The sequence below is a fragment of the Oncorhynchus tshawytscha genome, linkage group LG33, assembly GCF_018296145.1.
Source record: "Oncorhynchus tshawytscha isolate Ot180627B linkage group LG33, Otsh_v2.0, whole genome shotgun sequence".
In the NCBI taxonomy this organism is placed as follows: domain Eukaryota; kingdom Metazoa; phylum Chordata; class Actinopteri; order Salmoniformes; family Salmonidae; genus Oncorhynchus; species Oncorhynchus tshawytscha.
Genome location: NC_056461.1, coordinates 25946068 through 25972260, shown reverse-complemented (window position 1 = coordinate 25972260; position 26193 = coordinate 25946068). Strand labels below are relative to the sequence as shown.

The window sequence follows — 26193 nt, the reverse complement described above, 5'->3', positions numbered from 1 at the left end:
TACAGTATATATATATATATATATACTGAACAAAAATATCAATGGAACATGTAAAGTCTTGGTTCCATTTTTCATGAGATTAAATTAAAGATCCCAGAAACTTTCCATATACACAAAAAGCTTATTTTTCAAAAATGTCGTGCATGAATTTGTTTACATCCTTGTTAGTGAGCGTTTCTCCTTTGCCAAGATAATCCATCCACCTGACAGGTGTGGCATATCAAGAAGCTGATTAAACAGCATGATCATTACACAGGTGCACCTTGTGCTGAGGACAATACAAAGCCACTCTAAAATGTGCAGTTTTGTCACACAACACAATGCCACAGATGTCTCAAGTTTTGAGGGAGCGTGTAATAGGCATGCTGACTGCAGGAATGTCCACCAGAGCTGTTGCCAAAGAATGTAATGTTAATTTCTCTACCATAAGCCGCCTCCAACGTCATTTTAGAGAATTTGGCAGTACGTCCAACCGGGCCTCACAACCGAAGACCAACTATGCCAGCCCAGGACCTCGACATTCTTCACCTGCAGGATCATCTGAGACCAGCCACCTGGACAGCTGATCAAACATCAGTATTTCTGTCTGTAGTAAAGCCCTTTTGTAGGAAAAAACTCATTCTGATTGGCTGGGCCTGGCTCCCAAGTGGGTGTGCCTATGCCCTCCCAGGCCCACCCATGGCTGCACCCCTGCCCAGTCATGGGAAATCCATAGATTAGGGCCTAATGAATTTATTTCAATTGACTGATTTCCTTATATGAACTGTAACTCAGTAAAATCATTGAAATTGTAACATGGTGCATTATATATATTTTTTGTTCAGTGTATATATATATATTATAAGTTAAACAACGCTTTATATCTTACAGAATCTTCAATGGAATGGGCCTGCAAAGGATTCTACTATTCTTTCTCTCTCATTCTCTCTCATTTTCTCTCTCCATTTCTACCATGTGTGTGTGTGTGTGTTTTATGTGTTCCTTGTGGAGGGGTTGTTGTCTGGAGGGCTGGTGATGTAGAGCTCCCTCAGGGTCAGTGTGAGCTAAAGCCCACTGTGTGATAAACAGCATTCTCTCCCGTCTGTTATAGATAGTGACCATACACCAGGAGCCCTTTGTGTATGTGAAACCCACTGAGCAGGATGGAACCTGCAAGGAGGAAAAAACCTTAAATGGAGTGGCAGATATTAAAAAGGTGATCTGCACTGGACCAAATGAGACCATCCCAGGTAACACAACAGGGACGTTTATGATATCACTGTGCTTTTACTACGCCCGCTAAGTACCAACTGGAGATGCATACATATATATGCAGTAGGTATCTATATATGTATGCATGTTGCTGATTGTGCCTTTGTGTGATTGTTGGCATGTGTGTGTGTGTGTGTGTGTGTGTGTGTGTGTGTGTGTGTGTGTGTGTGTGTGTGTGTGTGTGTGTGTGTGTGTGTGTGTGTGTGTGTGTGTGTGTGTGTGTGTGTGTGTGTGTGTGTGTGTGTGTGTGTGTATGTACAGTGAGTGTACATTGTGAATACTGTATGCTAGAGTGTTTGCTTAAATGTTTTTGCAAACAGTGTGGGCATGTTCCAGCCTGTTTTAAGCAAAGAGTGTAAGTGTGTGAAGTCTGGTTGCAGTGAACATATGTGCAGTGTGTTACTGTATTATTAAGTGAATGGGTGATTTTGGTTGAATAGTGTGTGGGCAAGTGATGTCTGGTGTTATAAAAAAAGATTTAAAAAATGTTGATTGATTGATTGTAACTTGCAACCCTCTGCTGGTTTGGTTACAGGACGTCCAATTGTACCTCAATGTTGTTATGGATTCTGTATTGACCTACTTATCAAGTTGGCTGGAACCATGAACTTTACCTATGAAGTACACCTGGTGGCTGATGGGAAATTTGGAACACAGGAGCGGGTCAGTTCCTATAAAAACTCAGACTTCTCTCTAGATAGAAAACCTTACTGGCCAAAAATGATTTGACCAACAATTGTCTATTTGCATATATTTATATTACATTCTATTAAGTAAGTTATGAAGCAAACTACACAAATCTTATCTCTGAGATGTGCTTTTTGCAGTTGTAACGTTTTGAAAATTACACAGAATCCTCTTATGTTACTGCACTCACAAAAACTGTTTTCACTAACTAAATCACTAACTAAAATAAGTCCTTTAGCCGAGAGAGCCATGGAAAACCTAGGGTCCCACCACATTGGGGACTTTAGTTCCGTATTGGAGGGACAAGGTGGTGGTGAGACCCACGCTGATCTGTCAGGATTTACTGAACAAGCAAGATGGGCTGAATGGAGCTTCTCTGGAGAGCCAAGCTCAGTTACCACATCTCTGAGCCAGAGAATACCATTCAGACCATACTGCTCATTTTCATTTGGGTTAAAGGCACTCAGGTTTTCGCCTTTGGCTACTCACCAGAGTCAAGAGAGGGCTTACTTGTTGTTTCTGATATAGGACAATTCATTCTGAAATTCATTGTCAGGTTGGTTTGGTTATTAACCTTTTACATCCATCTACCACAGGTGAACAACAGCAACAAGAAAGAGTGGAATGGCATGATGGGAGAGCTCCTGGGGGGTCTGGCAGATATGATCGTTGCCCCGCTGACGATAAACAACGAACGAGCCCAGTACATCGAATTCTCCAAACCGTTTAAGTACCAAGGCCTAACCATCCTTGTTAAAAAGGTATGTCCCCGAATTCCTCCCAAAACCTATGAGACAAATTGAAAGTTCATACAGACTATACCTGATTTAGTCCTCATTGCAGATGGGATGGTTGTAGACTGTAAGTGGTCTGTGAATGACTGTCGGTGCTGTGTGTTACAGGAAATCCCTCGCAGTACACTGGACTCGTTCATGCAGCCGTTTCAGAGCACACTGTGGCTGCTGGTGGGTCTTTCGGTGCATGTGGTGGCGGTGATGCTTTACCTACTAGACCGGTTCAGGTACAAGGGGATCCATGTGTCCGTCTGTCTATATGTGTGTATATGTGTGTGTGTGTGTGGGTGGGTGCGTACGTGTGGGTGCATTCGTGCACACGTGTTTTTGTGTGTGTGTGTGTGACATACTCTACCTCTGCTTATGCTCCAGACCTCTCCAGATGCTTCACAGTGGATGAGGGGACAGAGGTGAAGACTGGCTCCAATCATTCCACTGCTCTGCTCATCTGGCCTTCTCTTTCTGTTTTCTTTCTGTGCTCTAGCTCGCTCTTACGTAGCCACTTACACAGACTTCCTCCCTGTCTGGTGTTGCCAGGGTTTTCTCCTCTGTCTTCTCGTGTATGTCTCACTTCACATCTTGCTCTCTCTCTAGCCCGTTTGGGAGGTTTAAAGTAAACAGTGAAGAAGAAGAAGAAGACGCCCTCACCTTGTCGTCAGCCATGTGGTTCTCCTGGGGAGTGTTGCTTAACTCCGGTATTGGAGAAGGTAGGAGAATTACTGTCACTAAATAACCACTAAAGAACAGTACAGTTGTTAGTATACTAGCTAGTTAGTGTACTATTTCTGCAAATACTACCAGTTTGTGATACTGATATTAACTGTGGAAATATTAGTGTTGCATGTCGATAAATAATGTCATATTTGGGAGATGCTACACATACATCAATATATTGAGCCACATTTGATGTCCCATAGAGTGAACATAATGTAACGTTTTATGGGCTTTTCTTATCTAGGCGCGCCGCGCAGCTTCTCAGCGAGAATCTTGGGCATGGTGTGGGCCGGCTTTGCCATGATCATAGTGGCATCGTATACTGCCAACCTGGCTGCCTTCCTGGTGCTGGACCGGCCTGAGGAGCGCATCACCGGCATCAACGACCCGAGGGTGGGCATCAAGAAATAGTCCTGCTTTAAATACATACAGAGAATCTTTGAGTACACCTCCACCTCGATAACTTGTGGATAGTAGGTTACATACTACCAAAAATGTACATGTTTAGCGAGGTGCAAAAATGATTGGGGGTGTAAATGCTGTAAAGTAAGTGGTTGTGTAGCGTCAAAAGTGTTCATTTTTACAGAATTCCACAATTGGTCAACTCTATGTGAATGCTGAATGTAATGTTCCCTCCAACCATTCCTATCCTTCAACAGCTGAGGAACCCATCAGACAAGTTCATCTATGCCACAGTGAAGCAGAGCTCTGTGGACATCTACTTCCGGCGGCAGGTGGAGCTTAGCACCATGTACCGCCACATGGAGAAGCACAACTACGAGAGTGCCGCTGAGGCTATCCAGGCCGTGCGCGACAAGTGAGTCCCGGCCGGGCCGGCCTGGCCTGGGCGTGTCGGCCGGAGCTGGTCAGATAGTCAGGTTAGGGAGAGAGAGAGAGAGGGTCAGTCAGTCAGACCTGGGGGTTGTGGACCTCTGGAACAGTGAGACCCAGCAGGTCTTACTGCAGCACTCCTTCTGGTCCAGGCCCATCATCCAGCCAAGACAGATCCAGGCTCAGACTTAGAACAGGGCTGCATGAACTGTGTCAGTAGCACTGACACCAGTCTATAGTTGAGCTAACATTGAGTTGAGGAGCACCCTTTTCCAGGTTTTATCCAAGACGAGCTTCTTTGAGGTGGGGAATCCAATGGGGGACGCGCCGTCGTCCGTCCGGCATTGGATTTCATTTTTCAAGCGGCGGTAGACATGGCTGGTAACGCTGACTCACACGCTTTGTGTGGCCAAAGGGGAGCCGTAAATGTGTGTTGTGACAATCACTGTACTGTTGCACCGTAACCCCCTCCTCCCCCCTGCCTCCCTCCGCCAACAGCAAGCTGCATGCTTTCATCTGGGACTCTGCGGTGCTGGAGTTTGAAGCCTCGCAGAAGTGCGACCTGGTGACCACGGGAGAGCTGTTTTTCCGTTCGGGCTTTGGCATAGGCATGCGCAAGGACAGCCCCTGGAAACAGAATGTGTCCCTGGCCATTCTCAGGTCTGTCCCAGCCCAAGCAGCATTGTGTGTATGTTGTTCTTTTTATTTTCCTTTTTTGACCATCCGACACACCGCTGTGTCAGCTCTCTTCTCTCTCTGTATCTCCTCATTCCTGCCCTTTGTCTGTCTTTTAGTCTGTCAGTCAGTCTGTGTTTGTTTGTGTCGTCTGTGTTAGTGACATTCTGGGATTTCTCTTCTGGAGTGTATGGCTTGGCTTTTTGTTAACTGTCTTACCTCTCTGCCCACTCCCCCCCACCCCTGCAGTTCCCATGAGAATGGCTTCATGGAAGATCTAGATAAAACCTGGGTGAGATACCAGGAGTGTGACTCACGGAGCAATGCCCCAGCCACACTCACCTTTGAGAACATGGCAGGTAGGGTTCCTCTTTTGGGTTTTAAGAAACCTAAAAGTGATTGGACAAAAACTACAGTGGTAAGGTACTGTAGCCTTTTTTTTTGTCCAATACTTTTTTTTCTCGTTGTTACGTGAAGTGTGTACTGTTAAAGTAATTTGTTGTGGGTTACTGTAGTTCTAGTTGTTATAGTTGTGATCCTAATATCAACTTGCAAGGTTTGCAGCGGACGGCGTGAAGTGGAAGCAGGTCGACGAAAGGACAGCAACCGTTGACCTATTAGACTAGATTCACACAGACACAGTCATGGTCAGTGGGTTGCGGTCAGTGTCAGACGGCGACTCACCACCCATCCCTGTGTCTGTCTGTCTCTGTCTGACAGGAGTGTTCATGCTGGTGGCTGGAGGCATAGCAGCAGGGATCTTCCTCATCTTTATTGAGATCGCCTACAAGCGACACAAAGACGCCCGAAGGAAGCAGATGCAGCTGGCCTTTGCGGCCGTCAACGTCTGGAGGAAGAACCTGCAGGTATGGCATCTCTTTCCCCCCGTAAGCACTGGCACCCGGGGGGAGGGAGGGCAGAGATGGGCTGAGACACGCCCAGCATAGCCCTTCCTGCAGGTTCCTCCAATACAGGTGTACGACCAATCTTTTTTTTTGTGTCACTGTTAGCATCCTGTCTGACCTTGTTGCCAACTGGTGACAGTCACTCACGGATTGCTGTGTCACAATCAGTGATGAAGTTGTTCCCAAGGCATTACCATGAGCCACCGTGGGTCCATCCTCCAGTCCCTTAGACCAATGGCCCCTATGTCTCCTCTCTGTGCTGCAGGACAGTAAGGAGGCCTCTGGAAGCCAAGCTGTGGGCGCATCGATGACCCCATCGTTAGTATGTAACATAGACAAGAAACATTTCCACCACACGTCACCCTTCGCTTTTCGAATAAGAGTTAAGCTAAACTAAAAGTAGCTCTAACATGAGAACATTTGAAACTAAAATATGCATTCCACGTTCATGGCATGAGCCAGTTAAGCCTTAACGCTTACTTTAGCACGTATGCAACGCAAGAACACAATTAGCTACGCAAAATGGCCCTTCTGCGTACTTGCTTTGTAAAAATATGCAAAAGTGTGCAGCCCAAAATGTATAATGCATTGCAACTACGCAGAACGGCCATTTTGCGTAGCTAATTGCGTTGTTGCATTGCGTACCTGCATAGGGTATAAATTTGACTTTGTATGCTGCTACTATAACGCTTTTAGGCTTTGTAAGGTCAGATGATGAGGACATGCAGGGGAATAAGGTAGTCGATGAAAGTAATTTAAATAAGGAGAATCTCACATAACTATGAGATTCATAGATAAATCTCATGCTTTTTAATAGCTGTAACAGTGTGTTGTTACACTGTCATTTCTGACCCCGACTCTCCTATGCTTGACGTCTATACTTGTCCAGTATTTACATCACTCCATCCCCCAGTATCCCCACCCCCTACAGTGTTTATGGACCCTAAACATGAGAGTCCTCTCAGAGAAAGCCTGCGTGTCAGTGACTTATTTCAGAACGGTGGTCACCTAAAGATAATCAGGCAAAAACCATTCCAGCTACAGCTGAGTTATGTGCTCGCGCCTCAGTGCGTCTAGTCACTGAAGAACATGATTTGCCCTTAACTCCAATATCTTCCGCTGTGAAGCGTTGGTGCCCCCTCCCCCCAACTCCCTCATTCGCCTTTCCGCATCATCCCGCCCCACCCCTACCTACCCTACCTCCCACCCTGCGCTGACCTACCATCCTCAGCAGGAGGAGCGTGGTGTGGGGGTACATGGGAGGGAGGTGACGGGGGCACACGAGCTGAGACGGGCAATGGACACTGTGAGCCTGTGATGTGGCTCTGGCAGCCAGCCTGGCCCCATGCTGGCTCTTTGTTAAGCACTCACAAAAGGTCAGTGGTGCACCGGTTGTATTGACAGCAGGGCTGGAGGAAGGTACGGTAAGATCACAGTCTCCAGTGCGTGTCAGCAAATCAATGTCCTTCCGAGACTGTCTGTCATCTACCTTACTACCAGATGTAACTGTTGTCCATGTCTTCATGTCTGTGTACATGTATAGGCACATACAGTAGACAAATGCATGCAGTCGCCCGCTGAGAAAGGAAAAGGTCTGTGTAATATCTGTGTTAAAGACAAGGTTATGTTGACACAGTTTATTAATAATTCCAGCACTACTGAACAAAGATGTCTTCATCCATGCAAATCGTACACAGCATTATTCTCAATAGGGCCTAGAGCTAATATGGGGTTCACATGCTTTAAACAAATGACAATGTTCTGCTCTTATTCCTTAACTGGGGTATCATGCTTGGAGTAGCAGAAGCGAGCAAATCATTGAATCTCATACAGTATGAAATGAACATTATTCAAATTAATTGTCTCTCGATGCCATCAATGTGATTACTTACAGAGGAAGTATAATTCATACATTATTTCCCACTATTCAGTATACACTATTATCATAACAACAGGGTTCGGTGACAGTTTATGTGAACTTTTCCTTTCTCTGTGGGTATTTCCAGCTAGGTGTCCAGCATCATTTTTACTGCTTGTGTGTTTGTATTTTTATATTTTTGTTTGTTTTTATACTTATGTGCATAATGCAACATGTTTGTACATCTATGCCTTCCAACACAGGTACCTCCAGAGGACGTGCAATTCTGAATAACCTGTTTGAGTCCCTCTTATCGTTCACTATGTTGCTGCTCTGAACTGCTTACAACTTAGTATCTTCTCCAGTAATTAACCGACCCATTCCAGCTAGGTCTTATACACAGTGTAAGGGGATAAAGAATATGTACTAAATTCCATTTGGAATTTCAATTCACTTCCTAAATTGATTCAACTGAATTATAATGTACCCCAACTCTCAGCACCTTTGTTTGCTTGTATCTACTGAAAAAGCATTGTGAACTGAATCTGTCCCCCTCCCAAGTTTAAGAGAAGCTACGGTATCTAGCCGTTAGTTTTCTCTGTTGTAGCAGGTCTTATTCAGAAGTGCACTGCCTAAAAGTGGAGGAGATATTAGGAGTGAGATCAACGAAATGTCAACGAGAACTAATGCACTCTAGTGGCTGTTGTTTCCTATTGGAGACAGGAAGCTGCGGCACATGCGTCCAGTGGGAAGCTTCCTCCATTGGACCAGCATGCTTTGCATGACCGGAACTTTGCAAACACAGCACTTCACAAGCGGTCGGTGTCGATTGATGTCACGTGAGACCTGGATATTCTACGCTGAAAAGTACAACAAGAAAAAACAATTTTGACGAGAAACAGAAAAATACAAAAGAATATAAAAAAACAATGCTTTGAGTTGCTTGGGCAATGAGCATTATTTTTTCAATCTAAATGTCTCTATGCCTCATCTTTACCTCACTGATGGAGTTTTAACATGAGGTGACTTTGACAATTGACTAACGTCTAGATGTCATCTTCCAACAGGAAATCCATTTTATTTACTTTTTTCTCACTGGTGACTTGTCCATCACTCCTCAGCCAATCAGCTCCACCCATCTTCCACACCACCCAATAGAACATCACCCCTTAATGCTGTGGCATTAAGATAATGGGGATGGTTTGGGTGGTGGCTCAAACAGAGGCCCAGTCATGTGATTTGATGACAGGGGATGTTCTGTGGGTCCAGTGCTGGCCTGGGTTGACTGTCATGCTTTATGTTTTTTTGTCTCCTTCTCTACCCCTTCCCTTACCGTCCCTGCCAAGCTCTTCCCATCCTTCCGTACCCCTTTCTGCATGTTCTCAGATTAAATTCACACCACACTGCCCCCCAAGTGCCTTCTCAACTCCTAACTCACCTTACTCTCTAAATCTCTTACCCATCCACTCCTAGGGCCTCCCCATTCCCTATGACTAATTCACCTTACTCTACATCTCTTCCCATTTATCTAGGCCTAGGACCTCCCTAACTCCTACATCTCTTAATATGTATCTAGGCCTAGGACCTCCCTAACTCCCACTTTCTACATCTCTTACCACTTATTTAGGCCTAGGACCTCCCTAACTCCTACTCTCTACATCTCTTACCATTTATCTAGGCCTCCCTAACTCCCACTCTCTACATCTCTTACCATTTATCTAGGCCTAGGACCTCCCTAACTCCTACATCTCTTAATATGTATCTAGGCCTAGGACCTCCCTAACTCTTACATCTCTTAATATGTATCTAGGCCTAGGACCTCCCTAACTCCTACTCTCTACATCTCTTACCATTTATCTAGGTCTATTATCTAGGCCTAGGACCTCCCTAACTCCTACATCTCTTAATATGTATCTAGGCCTAGGACCTCCCTAACTCCTACTCTCTACATCTCTTACCATTTATCTAGGTCTATTATCTAGGCCTAGGACCTCCCTAACTCCTACATCTCTTACCATTTATCTAGGTCTATTATCTAGGCCTAGGACCTCCCTAACTCCTACTTTCTACATCTCTTACCATTTATCTAGGTCTATTATCTAGGCCTAGGACCTCCCTAACTCCTACTCTCTACATCTCTTACCATTTATCTAGGCCTCCCTAACTCCTACTCTCTACATCTCTTACCATTTATCTAGGTCTATTATCTAGGCCTAGGACCTCCCTAACTCCTACTTTCTACATCTCTTACCATTTATCTAGGTCTATTATCTAGGCCTAGGACCTCCCTAACTCCTACTTTCTACATCTCTTACCATTTATCTAGGTCTATTATCTAGGCCTAGGACCTCCCTAACTCCTACTTTCTACATCTCTTACCATTTATCTAGGTCTATTATCTAGGCCTAGGACCTCCCTAACTCCTACTCTCTACATCTCTTACCATTTATCTAGGTTTTATCTAGGCCTAGGACCTCCCTAACTCCTACTTTCTACATCTCTTACCATTTATCTAGGTCTATTATCTAGGCCTAGGACCTCCCTAACTCCTACTTTCATCTCTTACCATTTATCTAGGCCTCCCTAAATCCTACTTTACATCTCTTACCATTTATCTAGGTCTATTATCTAGGCCTAGGACCTCCCTAACTCCTACTTTCTACATCTCTTACCATTTATCTAGGTCTATTATCTAGGCCTAGGACCTCCCTAACTCCTACTCTCTACATCTCTTACCATTTATCTAGGTCTATTATCTAGGCCTAGGACCTCCCTAACTCCTACTCTCTACATCTCTTACCATTTATCTAGGTCTATTATCTAGGCCTAGGACCTCCCTAACTCCTACTTTCTACATCTCTTACCATTTATCTAGGTCTATTATCTAGGCCTAGGACCTCCCTAACTCCTACTCTCTACATCTCTTACCATTTCACCTAGCTAACCATCCCCATCCAGACCTCACAACAACTTGGCCACAACCTCTCATGCCGCCTATCACCAAAACCTTCCCACACCCCTAACCAGCTCGCCAAAATCACTCATATTTCTAAATTCCACCCCCAATCCCTGCTCTAACTCCAGTTAGTAGTATACTGTATATAGTACATATATTATTCCATATACTACCACCCCAACACCATCTATTTCACTCCCTAGGGAATTTCCATTATACCCAGCCACAGGTATAATGACTCAAGGAGCTTAAATTATATACTATTATTTGTTGTTGTTTATCTTATGTTGGTATGCATTTTAGTGGCTCCCCTGCCTTATAGAGCACCTTTTTATGACTGCTTGGCTTGCGATGTGGTTGTTTCCTTTGCTAGCTTTTCTATTGGCTCGTTTGGTTCCCTTGGCTTTGCTTCTGGATCTTAAAGTAATAACTATCTAATAGCAAGAAGATGGATGTTTATTTATTTTTCTTTTCTCCCCCCCCCTCCTCCCCCCATGCAGCCCTCTTCCTCTCTAGAGACTCAGGATGTAAGAATACCTTAATATGAGCTTTTGCACATGAACACTGCCACGTACCTATAGAGAGTAGCTGTGGGGCACTTTGATGGCATGAGGGAGGGAAGAAACACAGTTGATGTGTGAACATGTTGTAAGGATATGGTTAAACATGGGTTTGGGAAGATGTTTGAACCTCCAATGAATACAGTTGATTCTGTTGACTGTGACATCATAGTCATAGTATACTGCCCATTTAGTTGTTCCTCAGTCCTGGCTAATGTTTATTTTCTCTCTGAAAGGTTGTGTGTCTTGGGGTGAAGGGGTGGAGGTAGGGTGGAAGTGATTATTTGATGTGTGGGTGTGTGTGTGGGTAAGAGTGAGTGTGTGAGTAGGATGTGGTAGATGATTAAAGCAGCATATTACAGGTGTCACCTACACATGCTCCTCAAACCATTCCAATACATTTCTAGGGGCATGGGGGTGTTTGGATGTGTCAATGCTTGGCTAGGTATTTTCCATAATGTCCAGTCCCACTATGATGAAATGGCTGCTAGTGTAAAAACATTCCTATGGGATTGGCCAGACTACAGTGCCAGACAGTCCCACCACTAAAAGAGGTGCAAAACTCCTGTTGCCTCCAATATCCAATGGAGACAACTTTGTGTCAGGAAACTCACTCTCATACCACTTCAGATAGTGAAATGGAAGAGGGAGGGAGGGTGTGGAGAGAGGGTGAGTGGGTGAATGGGTGAGACTGAGACCAAGGTATCACTCCACCCCAAGAATATGAATAATTGTTCTACATATATTTATTTTAGGATAGGAAAAGTGGTAGAGCAGAGCCCCCCGACCCCAAAAAGAAAGCCTCTTTTAGGTCCATCAGTACCTCCCTGGCCTCCAGCATCAAGAGACGTAGGTCATCCAAAGACACGGTAAGGAGATGAAGAAGGGAACAACATCTTCCCTTACTCTTCCTACTCTTCTCTCTCTTTTCTTTTTCTCTACCTCTGTCTCCTCTTCTCTCTCAATCTTCCTCTTTTTCCTCTGTCTTTTCTACCGCCATTCCCATCTCTTAATTGTGAGAGAGACCCATTTCTCTCACCCATCCTACATGGCTCAGCAGCCATGGCCACATGTCTGTCAGTCCACCATCGATCAGCCATCCAACCAGATGCCATTTGTAACCTGATGCCCCCTACAGGATGCTAGGCAGCAGGGCAGGGCAGAGCAGGGCAGGGACTTGAGCTGGTGTGCTGGCAGTGGGGAGAGCAAATGCAGGGCCCGGCTGGGCTGGCTTCATGGGATTAGTGGGTGTAGTACTGGAAGAGAGGGCAATTCAGCAGTCTGTCTTGCTTGTTTGGGCTGCTCTTCCTCCCTGCCAATGATCTGGATGTGGTTTTGACCAATTTGTCTCTTGGTGACTTTGTAGTGTGTGTATGTGTGTGTATTTGTGTTAGTCTCCTGTTTCTTTGATTGCCTGATCCTGTTCAATCCATCTTTTATACACTTAAATCCTGCACTTCCGTTTTGTTTGTTTGTTGGTTTTGATTTCAAAGCATGTGCCAACGTTATGCCATTTGCCAAAGTCAGTCAACCGTTCTGAAAACAAACTAACATATTTTTTTTTACCAACAGACCATCTATTTCAGGATTTTCTTCGTGGAGTTATATTATTAGATCTACTGTCTACTTTTGATTTGTCATGTTTACTTTGTGATGTTTGCAATCATATTGTCTGACAAAAGGATTTTCTGTGTCAATTTTGCATGCCTTTTAAGGTCTATTTCTAGGTTGTTAACGCAGGTGGTTCTATTGTGTCTTCCTCTGTTTGTTGCCTTTCTCGGCTTGAGATTCTTTGAAACATCACGCTTCTATTGTGTCCGCAGCTTAGACCCACTATAAAAAGAACTCAGGCCTTATTCACCTCTGTTTCTATTGGAGCCTTGCTGCAGCACAATAAGAGTGGGATGCTCTCTCATTTTCTCCACAGTCCAGTTGGAAGGGCCTGCTCTTTGCTGGTGGGGAGACTCCTTCACAGTGGTTAATCCAGTGAATTGCAACGTTCTCTGTCCTGCTGTTCACCCTAACATAGCTGGCTGATGTCCAAAATCTGAGTTAACCAGCTATGCTCAATCCGGATTTAGCTGAGAGTTGCACAGTAGATATCAAAGCTTTTTGCTTTTCCTTAATTACGTATTGGCCAAATCGAACATGGAAAAAAGGTCTCTGTTGGTCTGTCTTTGTTTGATTTTCTATTTTTTTCTTGATCTTATATCTATTGTCTCTGACATTTAGAGTGATGTTATTCCTTTGATCCAAATCAAAACTACAAATCTGCCATCCGCCACCTACTATCACCTGGAGGTGTTTCTATAGAATTGGTCAACTATTGGAGTGGAGAAGATGGAATGACTGTTGCTGTTGTGGGAGGTTTGGGATGGTGGTTTGGGAGTTATCGTGCTCTTACACAAATCTATGGTGAAAAAGAGAAACCACACAAGTTACAACTAGATTATAACCAAATATGTACCATCCTCAATCTTTGACCATTATTTTGATTTTATATAAGTGTTCTTCTTTTATATTAATGGTTATCAATGGACTTTTGAGTGTCAGTGTCCCTCACCCACATGCCACACTGCTCCTCTCTCCCTCTACAAGCATGTGAATTACTGTTATTGTTGTCAGTAGTGGTACTAGCAGTAATACTAGTAGTTGAGGTAGATGTAGTAGTATCAGTAAGAGATAGTATTTTAGTACTAGTAATTGTAATAATACAGAATACAGAATAATACAGAAGTGGTAGTGGCCATACTGTAAGTATTGACGTATTGAAGGGTCTCTCTTTTGCTGGTCCACCTTCGGCCAGTAGGGGGTGCTCTAAGTGATGCCACTAACAGCAGGCCCCTGAAGTAGGCCCACGTGGACGTCTAAACAGAGGTTGTAGCCTGTGGTGATGCAACGTTTAGATCTAAGTGTTAGGTCTTTTGTCATTATTAGTCAAACATCTGTGTTTTTTTTTAAATATCTGTAATACCCTATGATGATGTTGACCCTTGACTTAGCATGGTAGTTGCATCATAACTTATAAAATGCAATATGGGTCAATGCTTGAAGAAAAACATCAACACAGCTTAAAACGAGACAATCATCAACATCTAAAATAATAATAATAATTTGCGGATTTGCGAAATTGACACACGAAATAGATTTCGTCAGGAATTAAAAAATTTATTTTTGTGAAGATAGAATGGATGGAGGTACACGGTGGATTATGATTGGCTTGTACTGAAGTGACCCTGTTCATCAAGCCATTTTCTTTAAGTCTTTTCACAGTGTGAAAAGGTGATGTTAATCAGGTTTTTCCAACTTTTACACTGTAAATCGGAATCAATGGCAAAGTAAGTTGGATTTCGATTTGACATGTTGGAAACAACGCCGATGAAAACAGTATGTCTTGTAGACAGCATGATTCAGCACAGTGGTATGGTATGGAATTATAGGAAGGCAACAAACTTTACAAAAACACTCCCTTATATTTTGCGAGATCAGTTCATGACCATATTTGCAATGAATAAGGAACAATCCACAGCAATTGCAGTGGTTAGTGATATTGCTACTGCGTCAATTGCTAAAGGAACCATCCTTACCATTGTTAAGTATGTTCCCTGACATTAAGCCCAAGGCAGATTACACAATCAATGACACTAAGTTACGCAATCCCAAAGTCACAGTTGCCATAGTAACTGAGCACCTGCATGGAGCTGGGTATGTTGCTACCCAGCACTGTAGATACCCATTAAAATCAACAACTCTGCTCCTCTGGAGTACAGTGAAATATGGCCTGGAAGTAAGAGTCCAACTGCACAGCACTTTGAACCAGCTGAGAGGCTCAAGCATAAACCATATTTTTCTCTCAGCTTAGCTGCGGAAAATTAAACAATGTCTACATACAAATGAGTGGTCTTATTTTTTGGCTGATTCAACTGTGTTCTACGCTCTGGGCCTTACCTCCACACCACTGTAGTAATATGATAACCCTCCTCAGACAGAGCAACCAACACATGTATTCCCATGGTTGTATTGTACTAATCTGAGAAACCCACAATGGAACCAAAATGTTTCCACCTTTCCTAACTACACTGCCTTTGGGGGGGGTTATAAAACACCTCTGCTTCAACGATTTCGACTGAAATGGAGCATAGATGTTCTCTTCTATATCAGACTTCTGTTTAGGGCTTTTGTAGGGGACTGACCGTGGCTCAGTTTTTCTCATGTTCTCTCCATCTCTGCAGCAGTACCCACCCACCGACATCACGGGCCAGCTCAACCTGTCCGACCCGTCTGTCAGCACGGTGGTGTGAGAGGGACAGAAGGAGAGAGAAACATTCACTCCTTGGAGAGAGAGAGAGAGAGAGAGGGTGGGTGGACAAAGAGAGGCTTCCCCCAGCTCACTGCATTATTGGATCCATCACTGCTGAAGCTTTTTGTCCCATTGGCTTTACAGTGGAGCCATGGAGATAACCCTACATTGAAGAAAGGACTGATCTGATCATGGCACTTGTTACAGCTGGATCTAGCCTGGCATTAGTCAGCTCTAGGGTTCTGAGCTTACTTACACATACTGTGTTTTTTTCTGTTTTCTCTAGTCACGCTCAATTTATGCTTAAAACAGTCCTATCTTTGTCTAATTTTACTTACTGCAGTGCAGACATTGTGGTGTTGGATACAACTACTATTTAATATATCTACATAATCAATGTTGCTGTTTAAAAAGTCCTGTTTAGTTATATGACTTAAGTAGAAAAACAAGTGGACTTAAGCACTGTACATATCATTTAACTGACAAGAACTGACTGTAACACACATTATTATTTCACAGTATGAAAGGTACACTGCTAAATATCAACGTTTAAAAAATACATGTCTTTTAACTCCACATATTTAAATAAAATATGTCTTTGATAAGTTGGACATGTTTTAATAGTGAGAACATAAACTTCTGTGCCAATATAATGTTTTGAAGCAACGATACTAGAGATGGAAGCATGCATGTATTGTAAATGCATACCCACTGGGCACAGACATCAGTTCAACGTCTAGTTTGAACTTACATTTTGTTTTCAACTCATGTAAATTGAACGTAAAATCTACAAAACATTTCACCATGTCATTGGATATAGATAAACATTTGGGTGGAAAAAAACAGTGCCCTGACGGTGAGTCCAATCAGTTTTCCACATTGATTCAACGTCATCGCATAGATTTTTGGCATTGAAATAACATGGAAATAACGTTGATCCAACCAGTTTTTGCCTAATGGGTAGATGCACATGAGTATTTATTTAATTAATTATTTGTCCCCATGGTGTTAATACTTATACTGCTATTCCAATCACATACGTTTTCGGAGATACAAAAATTGTGATCTTTGTTCAGATTTGATTCTTTGCCCCTAAATAATGAATTGAATAACTGTCCAGGCAGTATTATCCCTTAGCGCCCCTTGAAAACGTTCTGCCTGTGACGTAATGTTCACATTTACCTGTATTTGGTCCAATGAGGTCTTTACACCTTTGGTATTGAGAAAGTGGCAATACTATATTCTTATTTGAAGGGAATTTTCAGTCACTAATCCAGTTCGAAACTATAGGAAATGTGTTATTTGTTATCACTCTCTGAAAGTACACTATCAATGTTTCTTAATCCTGGTCATTGGGACCCAAATGGGTGCACATTTTTGTTTTTGCCCTAGCACTACACACCTGATTCTACTAATCAAAGGTTTGATAATTAGTGATTAGTAGAATCAGGTATGTAATGCTAGGGCAAAATCTAAAATGCCTACCCATTGGTCGTATTCCCCTGCTCAGATGTTGCTGACACATGCGAGATCTTACACAGCCTGGATAGGTATTTTACATATTAGCTTACCACATCATATGTAATAGCAATCTGGTACCAGACTCCACAGTCGATGACATGACACGCAACCATTGGTTGATGCATGCAATGTCTGGGAAGGGGAACATGACCTTTGTTATCGGCCATATGTTTGGGAACACCCTCTCCCTTGCTTTCATTAGTCTTTCTCATCTCCAGTTTCAAGGGGTTGCATCAAAGAGCCAGGTTTTTCACCCAACCAGCACTTGGTATTTCATGCAAAAACCTCCTACCTGTGCACAACAGTCTATCTTCCATTTGCACTTTGATATGTCTTACATGGAAGGAACCCGAGTGAATTGATAATTCAGCTTAACTTGCAGTCTTTGTGCTGTGAGGTTGTGTACATATCTTGGATAGAAGCGAAAACAGGCCGTTTCCCAGGCTCTGGAGTTGAGAAACAACTGTGGCATGTTGAAAGAAAGACTATTGCACAGTTCTGGCATGGCACTGCAGAGCACTTTAAAGGGATACTTCAGGATTTTGGTAAGGAGGCCCTTTATATACTTCACCAGAGTTATCTACTTTGCCAAGTCATGGATACCATTTTTATGTCTCTAGTATGAAGCAAGTTAGAGGTAGTTTCACAAGTCAATGCTAACTAGCGTGCTAGAAGGGACCCATAGACTTCCAGTCATTGCACTAACACTAGTTAGCAATTGCGCTACCGGTAGTTAGCAACTTCATTCAAACTGCACGCAGAGACATACACATTTTATCCACAAGTTCATCTGACTGGGGAAGAAGATAAAGGGCCTCATTGCCAAAATCCCAAAGTATCCCGTTAACCTGAGGGCTTCCCCATACTGTTCCCATCAACAAGGCTGATTGAGATATTATTATGCATTCAGCAGGCAAGTACATAAAAATATATATGAATAGTAGTAGAAAAAGGCTCACAACAGAGATTATGGTGTAATTGTTATAATTTGAGTATCTCATACAAACACACATTTCTTTATTTGTTTGGTGGCCAAGTTTTTTATGAAACATGTAGATTGTAGTACTTCGCTGGAGAAAAAAACACATATTTGTCTATTTAAAGCACTAAAACAGCATTTAGTTTCTGAATGTGAAATTTGATCATTTAAAAAGTTATTTCTGGTCATGTTCTCATTCTGGCCTATGCATGCTTATGTGTGTTTAGCAGTATTCTTGTTTGGTTCTTGAATGCCTATTGATTATTGGCCATGCAGATCTTGTTTCGTTTTCTGAAACGCATACTATGAATGCAATGTAAATAGAATATTGCACTTGTCGTAATACTGCTGAAGAGAATGTCATTTTCTCACACACACACACACACACACACACACACACACACACACACACATCACCACCCTCAATGACACACACACATGCACTGTACACATTTTAAAGTTTTATCTCCTCAATTATAAAGATTATACAGAAAATGATTTTCAATCAAATAATATTGTTTGTATAGATGCACTTGTAAATAAAATGTACCTATTGCCAAGTGTAATTATAGATGCTTTCATTTATGCGCATATACAACGTAGCCTACACACATTTCAATCTAGCTTGGGACACAACATCTGAAGTCTGTATTGGTTGGCCTCCCTGAGTTGTGCATCATTTTGGCGGGTGGCGATGGTAAATAACCCTACCACAATATAGCCGGCAACAAGGCATATGTACCAGTAACTGCCAAAATTAAAGGAAACACCAACATAAAGTGTCTTAATAGGGCGTTGGGCCACCACGAGCCAGAACAGCTTCAATGAACCTTGGCATAGATTCTACAAGTGTCTGGAACTATTGAAGGGATGTAACACCATTCGTCCATGTGAAATTCCATCATTTGGTGTTTTGTTTATGCTGGTGGCACCGCTCCAGAATCTCCCATAAGCGTTCAATTGGGTTGAGATCTGGTGACTGAGAAGGCCATGGCATATGGTTTACATAGTTTTCATGCTCATCAAACCATTCAGTGACCGCTTGTACCCTGTGGATGGAGGCTTTGTCCTCCCACGGGGGCACAGCCATGGGAGCTGAAATAATGGCCTCCCCAGCATTTTTATACATGACACTAAGCATGACGGGATGTGTATTGCTTAATTAACTCAGGAACCACACCTGTGTGGAAGCACCTGCTTTCAATATAGGCCTACTTTGTAGCCTATCCCTAGAGCAGAATTGGGTACGCAAATTGGAGCCCTTTATTACGGCGAACAAACACACGGCACTAAGAAAACTAAACAAACACGGGTTGACTTAACCCGGCGCAAACCAGTCTGACGTGCACATACACGTAACAACAAACAATACCACACACAGACATGGGGGGGAACAGAAGATAATATACACAGAGTAATGAGGGGATGTAAACCAGGTGTGCGGGAAAACAAGACAAAACAAATGGAAATGTGGACCGGCGATGGCTAGAAGACCGGTGACGTCGACCGCCGAACGCCGCCCGAACAAGGAGAGGGACCGACTTCGGCGGGAGTCGTGACATATGGTCCAAAAAAGTTGGATTCAGACGTTTATTTGATAGTGAGGGACACATTTCTTCACTTTACGTCTGGTAAGTACAATTCCTAGAGATTATACATTGAGCAGTCAGAGCATTAGGAACACCTCCTTGCCCTCAGAACAGCCTCAATTGGTCAGGGTGTCTCAATCTATGTCATGGAAAGAGCATGAAAAAGCGAAAACCTACAGGATGGTAGCTCTCCAGGAACCCTGCAATACATACAGTATATTATGAAGGCACACAACTTTCACTGGGGACGGAGACTGTTTCAGGCAGCTGGATTTAGGACCACCCGGACACCACAGAGAGGGCGGAAAGGCTGTGTGAAGGCAAAGCTTCTGAAAGGCTGGCTGGACCAGCACGGGAGAGTTGAACAGAGGCAGCTGCAGAGCAAGCAGAGCAGCAACTGGCTACTCTTTAGTTGACTGATGTAGCTGACAAGGTAACTGCTGTATAACGTAAAAGAAACAAAACTAAACTAGTGTTTTTTCCCAGTGCTGAGCTAATATTGTAATTGACATGCAACGTTAGCTAATATTTCATCCCCTCTTAACTGGGGTGAATGAATTAGATAGCTACTGTAGCTACCACAGTCAGTTCAGCTCTAGCCTCTAGAAACTAGTTTTTCAACCACTCCACAAATTTCTTGTTAACAATCTATAGTTTTGGCAAGTCGGTTAGGACATCTACTTTGTGCACGACACAAGTAATTCTTCCAACAATTGTTTACAGACAGAGTGAATTAGAAGTGAAATAATCTATCACAATTCCACTGGGTCAGAAGTTTAAATTCACTAGGTTGACTGTGCCTTTAATCAGCTTGGAAAATTCCAGAAAATGATGTCATGGCTTTAGAAGCTTCTGAAAGGCTAATTGACATCATTTGAGTCAATTGGAGGTGTACCTGTGGATGTATTTCAAGGCCTACCTTCAAACTCAATGCCTCTTTGCTTGACATCATGGTAAAATCAAAAGAAATCAGCCAAGACCTTAGAATGAAAATTGTAGACCTCCACATGTCTAGTTCATCCTTGGGAGCAATTTCCAAATGCCTGAAGGTACCACGTTCATCTGTACAAACAATAGTACACAAGTATAAACACCATGGGACCACACAGTCGTCATACCACTCAGGAAGGAGATGCGTTCTGTCTCCTAGAGATGAACATATTTTGGTGCAAAAAGTTCAAATCAATCCCATAACAACAGCAAAGGACCTTGTGAGGATGCTGGAGGAAACAGGTACAAAAGTATCTATGTCCACAGTAAAACGAGTCCTATATCAACATAACCTGAAAGGCCACTCAGCAAGGAAGAAGCCACTGCTCCAAAACCGCTATAAAAAAGCCAGACTATGGTTTGCAACTGCACATAGGGACAAAGATCGTACTTTTTGGAGAAAAGTCCTCTGGTCTGATGAAACAAAAATTGAACTGTTTGGCCATAATGACCATCTTATTGTTTGGAGGAAAAAGGGGGAGGCTTTAAGCCGAAGAACACCATCCCAACCGTGAAGCAAGAGGGAGGCAGCATCATGTTGTGGGGGTGCTTTGCTGAAGGAGGGACTGGTGCACTTCACAAAATAGATGGCTTCATAAGGAAGGAAAATTATGTGGATATATTGAAGCAACGTCTCAAGACATCAGTCAGAAAGTTAAAGCTTGGTCGCAAATGGGTCTTCCAAATGGACAATGACCCCAAGCATACTTCCAAAGTTGTGGCAAAATGCTTAAGGACAACAAAGTCAAAGTATTGGAGTGGCCATCACAAAGCCCTGACCTCAAACCTATAGAAAATTTGTGGGCAGAACTGAAAAAGCATGTGCGAGCAAGGAGGCCTACAACCTGACTCAGTTACACCAGCTCTGACCAGGAAGAATGGGTCAAAATTCACCCAACTTATTGTGGGAAGATTGTGGAAGGCTACCTGAAATGTTTGTCCCAAGTTAAACAATTTAAAGGCAACGCTACCAAATACTAATTGAGTGCATGTAAACTTCTGACCCACTGGGAATGTGATGAAATAAATAAGATGAAATACATCATTCGCTCTACTATTATTCTAACATTTCACGTTCTTAAAATAAAGTGGTGATCCTAACTGACATAAGGCAGGGATTTTTTACTAGGATTAAATATCAGGAATTGTGAAAAACTGAGTTTAAATGTATTTGACTAAGGTGAATGCAAATTTCCGACTTCAACTGTTGCTATGTGAGATGGCTATTATTACTATCTAACAGCTGTTTGTATGGAAATGTTTTGTAGACTTTTTGTCCCATTTCAACAGAAGTAAATTAATTTAGCTAGCTTTCGCCACTTGATGTATTGTTAGAGAGAGCTGGCCAAAACTAGGTAGGGATTATTTTTGCCTCATTCACACCAGACCTGAATCAAATGATGAAACCAGCGGGCAAACGATTGAAGACCTATAATTCTGACATTTCTTTTGTGCAATGTGAGTTTTTATTAGAGTCAGGATAGCAATATAATGTTATCGATTTGTCAGTTTCCCTAGCTAATTGCCTACTTTTAACACTAACACAGTAATAAACAGCTCTACAGGCTTCACCGTCAGTACACAATACTATGATCATCATGTCTTAAAAGGATCAGATGGTGACATGTGTCCCAGTAAGGGTCAGACAGCCAGTCTACAGAGCTCAGGCGAATTTTGCAGAATACTAACAATAACAATATCAGTGAATGATACAAAGTTCCATCTTGAGTTGATAGTTGGACCTACAGTAGCTACAGGACAGCTTATTACAGTCTGGGATCTGGTTCAATTACTGAACCATTGATTATATTCTTGGAAAATATAATGTATAAATGTTCACCAAGTAAATCTTTGTCATGCCTCATCTTAGGAGGATCAGATTGTGACGGGTCTCAGCAGGGTCAAGCAGCCAGGGAAGTCCAATCTGTGATGGTGACAGGGGTCTCAGCAGGGTCAAGCAGCCAGGGAAGTCCAATCTGTGATGGTGACAGGGGTCTCAGCAGGGTCAAGCAGCCAGGGAAGTCCAATCTGTGATGGAGCAGAGGTGAATTTTTGCAGATACAACACTTTATTCTCTTTGTGCAGCAACACTGGGCAACCCAGATGGTTCAAAGATTTAAACTATTGTATAGCAGTCTGACAAACCTCCAAAGTTGATTTCAAACTGTAACAAGTGTTGATAGAGGCTTTTCCTGATGACACAAAGCATGTAAAATCAAAATGTGAGGAAGACATGGTAGAAGCTATTGATGATAAATTGATACAGATATGTTTGAATGCCCAGTCATGTTCATAATGTTCAAAATCTCAGATACACAGGGCATTCGGAAAGTGCTCAGACCCCTTGACCTTTTCCACATTATGTTACATTACAGCCTTGTTCTAAGATTTATACAATAATCTTTTCCCCTCATCAATCTACACACAATACCCCGTAATGACTTACCGAAAACAGGTTTTTAGATTGTTTTGCAAATGCATTAAAAATGCTCTTGGCTGCAGAAATACTTTATTTACATAAGTTTTCAGACCCTTTGCTATGAGACTCGAAATTGAGCTCAGGTGCATTCTTTTTCCACTGATCATACTTGAGATGTTTCTACAAGTTGATTGGAGTCCACATGTGCTAAATTCAATTGATTGGATATGATTTGGAAAGGCACACACCTGTCTATATAAGGTTCCACACAGTTGACAACGCATATCAGAGCAAAAACCATGCCATGAGGTCGAAGGAATTGTGCGTACAACAGGATTGTGTCGAAGCACAGATTTGGGGAAGGGTACTAAAATATTTCTGCAGCATTGAAGGTCCCCAAGAACACAGTGGCCTCCATCATTCTTAAATGAAAGAAGTTTGGAACAACCAAGAATCTTCCTAGAGCTGGCCAAACTGAGAAATTGGGGGAGAAGGGCCTTGGTCAGGAGGTGACCAAGAACCCGATGGTCACTCTGACGGAGCTCCAGAGTTCCTCTGTGGTGATGGTAGGACCTTCCAGATCGACAACAATCTCTGCATCACTCCACCAATCAGGACAGACGGAAGCTACTCTTCAGTAAAAGGCACATGACAGCCCGCTTGGAGTTTGTCAAAAGGCACCTAAAGGACACTCAACCCCTGAGAAACAAGATTTTCTGGTCTGATGAAACCAAGATTGAACTATTTGACCTGAATGCCATGTGTCACGTCTGGAGGAAACCTGGCACCATCCCTATGGTGAAGCATGGTGGTGTCAGCATCATACTGTGGGGATGTTTTTCAATGGCAGGGACTGGGAGACTAGTCAGGATCGAGGGAAAGATGAAAAGAGTAAAGAACAGAGAGATCCTTGATGAAAACCTGTTCCAGAGTGCTCCTGGACCTCAGACTAGGGCGAAGGTTCACTTTCCAACAGAACATCGACCCTAAGCACACAGCCAAGAGAACGTAGGAATGGCTTCGGGACAAGTCTCTGAATGTCCTTGAGTGGCCCAGCCAGAGCCCGGACTTGAACCCAATCGAACATCTCTGGAGAGGCCTGAAAATAGCTGTGCAGCGACAATCCCCATCCAACCTGACAGACCCTGAGAGGATCTGCAGAAAAGAATGGGAGAAACTCCCCAAATACAGGTGTGCCAAGCTTTTAGTGTCATACCCAAGAAGACTTGGGGCTGTAATCACTGCCAAAGGTGTTTCAACAAAGTACTCAGTAAAGAGTCTGAATACTTATGTAAATGTGATATTTCAGTTTTTTTTTTTACATTTCTAAAAACGTTTTTTTACTTTGTCATTATTGGGTATTGTGTGTAGATTGATGGGGGGGGGGACAATTTAATACATTTTAAAATAAGGCTGTAACATAACAAAATGTGGAAAAAGTCAAGGGGTCTGAATACTTTCTGAATTCAGTGTACATTCCTGCAGTTTGAGACCATCAATAGAATGTACTATATGCAAGTGTAACTGAATAACATTGACTCAGAAACTGCCTCTGGAAGCAACATCAGGACACGAACTGTTCATCAGGAGCTTCATGAAATGGGTTTCCATGGCCGAGCAGCCGCACACAAGCCTAAGACCACCATGCGCAATGCCAAGCTTCTTCTGGAGTGGTGTAAAGCTCGCCGCCATTGGACTCTGGAGCAGTGGAAACGTTATCTGGAGTGATGAATCGCGCTTCACCATCTGACAGTCCGACGGACAAATCTGGGTTTGGCGGATGCCAGGAGAACGCTGCCTGCCACAATGCATAGTGCCAGCTCTAAAGTTTGGTGGAGGAGGAATAATGGCCTGGGGCTGTTTTTCATGGTTCGGGCTAGGCCCCTTAGTTCTAGTGAATGGAAATCTTAACACTACAGCATACAATGACATTCTAGACGATTCTGTGCTTCCAACTTTGTGGCAACAGTTTGGGGAAGGCCCTTTCCTGTTTCAGCATGACAATGTCCCTGTGCACAAAGCAAGGTTCATAAAGAAATGGTTTGTTGAGATCGGTGTGGAAGAACTTGACTGGCCTGCACAGAGCTCTGACCTCAACCCCATCAAACACCTTTGGGATGAATTGGAATGCCGGCTTTGAGCCAGGCCTAATTGCCAACATCAGTGCCCAACATCACTAATGCTCTTGTGGCTGAATGGAAGCAAGACCCGCAGCAATGATCCAACATCTGGTAGAAAGCCTTCCCAGCATGGAGGATGTGCTGTTTCTCTGTGTTAATTTACATGAGTAGTTGTATGTTTTTTTTTTTATTGTTGTTTTTTAAACTTTTGTTTTTAAACCTTTCCCTTGGGAATAAAGAAAAAAAAAGGTGGAGAAAAATGTGTTTTGGGAGAGAGTTTAGGTATTGACTAGACTGTTGGGGGTGCAGGTGGCTCAGGCTAGCTCGGCGGTCTGGCAGAAATTTTATATAGAGGATGTCTTAAAGAATGTGTTCGATTGTTAGGCTATTAGTTAAAAGTGCAACACTATATTGATTATTGAATTACTTTTCATCTAGTTCAGTCTTATCAATCACTTAAAAACATATTTAACAATGATCTCTTACCTAGCTTGATGACTGGGTGCATTTTTTCTTAATTTGAGTTGTTCTGAATAGAGAGGGCTAGAAGGGCCATTGGTTATATTGGATTGTGTAGAAATGCAGGAAATTTGCTTTAGATGCCAGACCCCTCGCAAAGTTATGTTCCCACCACTTCTAAAACCAAAGTTGGGCCCCTTATATTAAGGTATTTTAATGTTGCGTGAACCCCATCCAAACCGCACGCAGGCAAGCTAAATCAAGCTCTTTCGTTTTCAGTGGCTGGAGGTGGGTTCAGTGTTGCCAGCTCCTCAGTAAGGAAAGTAGCTATTGGCTGTCCTAAAAGTCACTAGAAATCGCTAAATGATGTCCTCACCTAATTTGCATAATTGGCCATGTGCATGTAATTGTGATGGACGCTGTAGGTGAGAGGAATAACGTCGTGGGAGGGACAAAAAGTGAGTGAAAAACACCCTAAATATGTTTAGAACTACAAATGAACTTTCTTCTGTCAGTTCTTTTTTTTAATGTCACAATTCCAACCCTCCTCCTCTATCCGGGCTTGGGACCGGCAAAAGTGACCCA

At 42.9% G+C, this 26193-nt stretch overlaps 1 protein-coding gene and 1 long non-coding RNA gene across 11 annotated transcripts in view; one reads left to right on the top strand and one right to left on the bottom strand.

Moving 5' to 3' along the window:
* LOC112233464 (glutamate receptor ionotropic, NMDA 1) overlaps positions 1-18591 on the top strand; it is a 29972-nt gene extending 11381 nt beyond the window's left edge. For 2 of the 10 annotated variants that reach the window (XM_024401114.2, XM_024401110.2), the window contains 14 exons: positions 1091-1229; positions 1787-1914; positions 2535-2699; positions 2841-2959; positions 3327-3439; positions 3691-3839; positions 4106-4263; positions 4776-4937; positions 5202-5311; positions 5673-5818; positions 6123-6179; positions 11172-11198; positions 11987-12100; positions 15464-18591. In XM_024401114.2, coding sequence (XP_024256882.1) covers positions 1091-1229; positions 1787-1914; positions 2535-2699; positions 2841-2959; positions 3327-3439; positions 3691-3839; positions 4106-4263; positions 4776-4937; positions 5202-5311; positions 5673-5818; positions 6123-6179; positions 11172-11198; positions 11987-12100; positions 15464-15532 — 1656 coding nt within the window. In that variant the 3' untranslated portion in view covers positions 15533-18591. Of the gene's footprint in view, positions 1-1090; positions 1242-1786; positions 1915-2534; positions 2700-2840; positions 2960-3326; positions 3440-3690; positions 3840-4105; positions 4264-4775; positions 4938-5201; positions 5312-5672; positions 5819-6122; positions 6180-11171; positions 11199-11986; positions 12101-15463 lie in introns of all 10 variants that reach the window. The other 8 variants (XM_024401113.2, XM_024401109.2, XM_024401120.2 and 5 more) reach the window with 6 other exon arrangements.
* A 3226-nt stretch (positions 18592-21817) lies between these two features.
* Positions 21818-25891, bottom strand: LOC112230574. Its single transcript, XR_002950356.2, has 3 exons — positions 25636-25891; positions 22756-22802; positions 21818-22638 (listed from the first exon to the last, which is right to left on the bottom strand). It is a non-coding gene; the product is annotated as an uncharacterized LOC112230574 (long non-coding RNA).
* Positions 25892-26193: the final 302 nt, after the last annotated feature.